At 42.0% G+C, this 3,254-nt stretch overlaps 1 protein-coding gene across 1 annotated transcript; it reads left to right on the top strand.

The window, feature by feature from the left end:
• The first annotated feature begins 1,491 nt into the window (after positions 1–1,491).
• Positions 1,492–2,436, top strand: LOC125079354 (olfactory receptor 52R1-like). Its single transcript, XM_047692896.1, has one exon. It carries the CDS (start codon positions 1,492–1,494, stop codon positions 2,434–2,436), a length of 945 nt encoding a protein of 314 aa, XP_047548852.1.
• The last annotated feature ends 818 nt before the right edge of the window (positions 2,437–3,254 follow it).

The raw sequence follows: 3,254 nt of genomic DNA, 5'->3' as shown, positions 1-3,254 counted from the left end.
CAGAGACTCAAAGGCTCAGTCAACTGTGAGGAAATAGTGAAAAGGTGCCTAGGAAGAACCAGGTAAGCATTTGTGTCATCAATCCTGGGTAGGTGTTAGTCACCAGAGGGATCAAAGAAGAGCACCATGTAAAGCAAGTAGAGGCAGAGGAGGACATTCAGGTCTTTCATTGGCCAGCACAGCAGACACTAGTATGAGAACTATGTATAACACTCTTATGGCCATGGTGCCAAAGCAGTGTTTAAAAGGTTCCTCCAGGGACATCTGAGTGGCTTAGTCAGCTAAGCTGCTGTCTTTGGCTCAGGTCATGATTTCTGGTTCCTGACATCGAGCTCTACATTGAGCTCTGTGCTCAGCCTGGAGCCTGCTACTCCCTTTCCCTCTACAGCTCCCTCTTCTTGCTCTCTCTCTCACACACACACTTTCTCTCAAATAAATAAATATAATCTTTAAAATAAAATAAAAAATAAAATTTTCCTCCAAGGATTTTAAGATATGGCTAATCTGTTAAAAAGTCCATTGCCACTGAACAATTTATTTGTTCCAAATAAATTATTGTTCCAATATATTTGATCCAGCAAATATTTATTAAACCCCTATTCTGTGCTAAGCACAGAGGTGCTAGGATGGTGTACTATTCAGGGCTCACCTCATGAAAATCTATCATCAGGACAGGATTTAGAAAACCATACCCTGCAGACAAAATCCAGCTTGCACCCTGTTTTTACAAATAAAATTGTATTGAGATGTAGTCACACTCACACATTCTTGTACTGACTGTGGCTGTTCTCAGGCTATAGGGGCTAAACTGACTAGTTGCAACACACATTGTACAGCACATAAAACCTAAAATATGTGTGATCTGGCCTTTTACACAAATGAGTTTGCTGGCCCCTAGTCTAGGAGGGCATACATCATAGATAATAGAATTAATTACAGGTGTACAATCATCCGTCACCTATCCTCCAGCCCAATTCTCCCGGGAACTCCTATAATCAAAGCTAACTTAACATCACTACATACCTTGCTATGAGACTTTAGGCCAAAGTGTTTTCCAATGTGGCTTCCTTTGCTAAGGGGCTTAAACAAAAACTTGAAAAGAACCTATGGGAAATGTTAAACAAGTCAGTTTATTCTGAGGAATAGAAGGGCAAGAAGGATTATTACTGACATTATTTGTCAGGACAGTTTCCCTTAGCAGATTCTACTTTCAAGGAAAATATTGATTCTTTGACAAAAATTACATTTGCAGTAGGTTTCCATTCCATTTTGAGACATAAACATGAATGAGGAATAAAGAGGAGCATCACTTTACGTTGCAAAAATTTTTTATTAAAATAGTTGAAATTCTTCCAGTTTACTGTTAAGCCCTACTGCGCTATGATTCATTTGAAACTTTCAAATATTAAAAATAATAATAATTACTTATTTGATCATCACCCACAAGGAGTAGATTACCTTTGCATTGGAGAACAAACTAACCATCCCGTGATGCTGGCCTCAGGGAATAACACTTTGCATCCTGTGTTCTTCATCCTACTTGGAATCCCAGGACTTGAGAATTACCAATTTTGGATTGCGTTCCCTCTCTGTGCCATGTATCTTGTGGCTATAGTTGGCAATATCATTGTCCTTCACATAATCCGAATTGACCACACGCTGCATGAGCCCATGTACCTGTTCCTAGCCATGCTGGCTGTCACTGACCTGACCCTGTCCTCTTCCACCCAACCTAAAATGCTGGCTATACTCTGGTTTCATGCTCATGAGATTGAATACCATGCCTGCCTCATCCAGGTGTTCTTCATCCATGCCTTTTCTTCCGTGGAGTCTGGGTTGCTCATGGCTATGGCCTTGGACCGTTATGTGGCTATCTGCTTCCCCCTCCACCACTCTACTGTCCTGACCCCAGCTGTGGTGGGTAAACTGGGGGCAGCTGTGATGATGAGAGGGTTGCTGTGGGTGAGTCCCTTCTGCTTCATGGTGTCCAGGATGCCCTTCTGCACCAACCATGTCATTCCCCAGTCATACTGTGAGCACATGGCTGTGCTAAAGCTGGTGTGTGCAGATACCAGAGTCAATCGTGCATATGGGCTCTTTGTGGCCTTCTCTCTGGCTGTCTTTGACATAATTGTCATTAGTATATCTTATGTGATGATTTTGAGAACTGTTCTGAGGTTGCCCTCTGAGGAGGCCCGGCTCAAGGCTTTTGGCACGTGTGCTTCCCATATCTGTGTCATCTTGGCTTTTTATATCCCGGCCCTCTTCACCTTCCTCACCCACCGCTTTGGACATCATGTGCCCCGAGTGATACATGTCATGTTCGCTAATCTCTATCTCCTGGTACCTCCCATGCTCAACCCCATCATCTATGGGGTTAGAACCAAGCAGATCAGGGACAGGGTTATTCAAGGATGTTGTGGAAAAGTTCCCTGAGCTAAGGGTCAGGGCATCACAACCAACCCCACTGCCCCACTGATCTGGGATCATCGCATATTCACACAAAGTCTTCTCTGTGAACAACAGATCCTGAGGTTAGCAAACCTCCAGAACGAAATGAATAATTTTCAAAATGCCCAGAATAAGAGCTCTCTGTGACATGTGATTGATCATAAATACTGATTTGATCAATCTTCATCAGCACAAGGAAAGGGTAAAAAATATGTCCACCATTCAAATTAGTGAAGATTTGAACAGAATGCCATCTTCCACAAACCACTACACTGAAAATGATTTTTAACCTACCAGGAGAAGTCTAAGTTCTTATGATTTGTTAAAAAAGAGTTTAAAACTTTCCACCAAAACACTTATAAAGTATGTATTTTCCCCATCTTGGAACCTCTTTAAAAAAATAGAATTTTGGGGGGGAAAAGCACAAAGAAATATATAGATCCATTATTTATAAAAACAAAAACAGGAAAATATATATATTGCTCTATATGAAGAATGACCAATTGAAGATCATCATGTATCATGTAACTAATATATTTGCAAAGACCACGTAAAGATGTGAAAAATATTCCAGATATAATATGACATCCGTCCATAAGGCTGAAACCAACTCTAAAAGAAATACAGGGATGCATAGGTGGCTCAGTCAGTTAGGCAGCTGCCTTCTGCTCGAGTCATGATCCAGGGATCCTGGGACCAAGCCCCATATCAGGCTCCTTGCTCAGCAGGGAGCCTGCTTCTCCCCGGCCTGCCATAGCCCCTGCTTGTACTTGCACTCTGTCTCTCTCTCTCCTCGTTTTCTC

The sequence above is a fragment of the Lutra lutra genome, chromosome 10 (assembly GCF_902655055.1).
Source record: "Lutra lutra chromosome 10, mLutLut1.2, whole genome shotgun sequence".
Lineage (NCBI taxonomy): Eukaryota > Metazoa > Chordata > Mammalia > Carnivora > Mustelidae > Lutra > Lutra lutra.
This window is presented reverse-complemented; position numbering and strand designations above follow the sequence as displayed.

Bases quoted from the DNA above. Each gene is read 5' to 3' on its own strand.
- LOC125079354 (XM_047692896.1), top strand. From the start codon at position 1,492: ATGCTGGCCTCAGGGAATAACACTTTGCATCCTGTGTTCTTCATCCTA.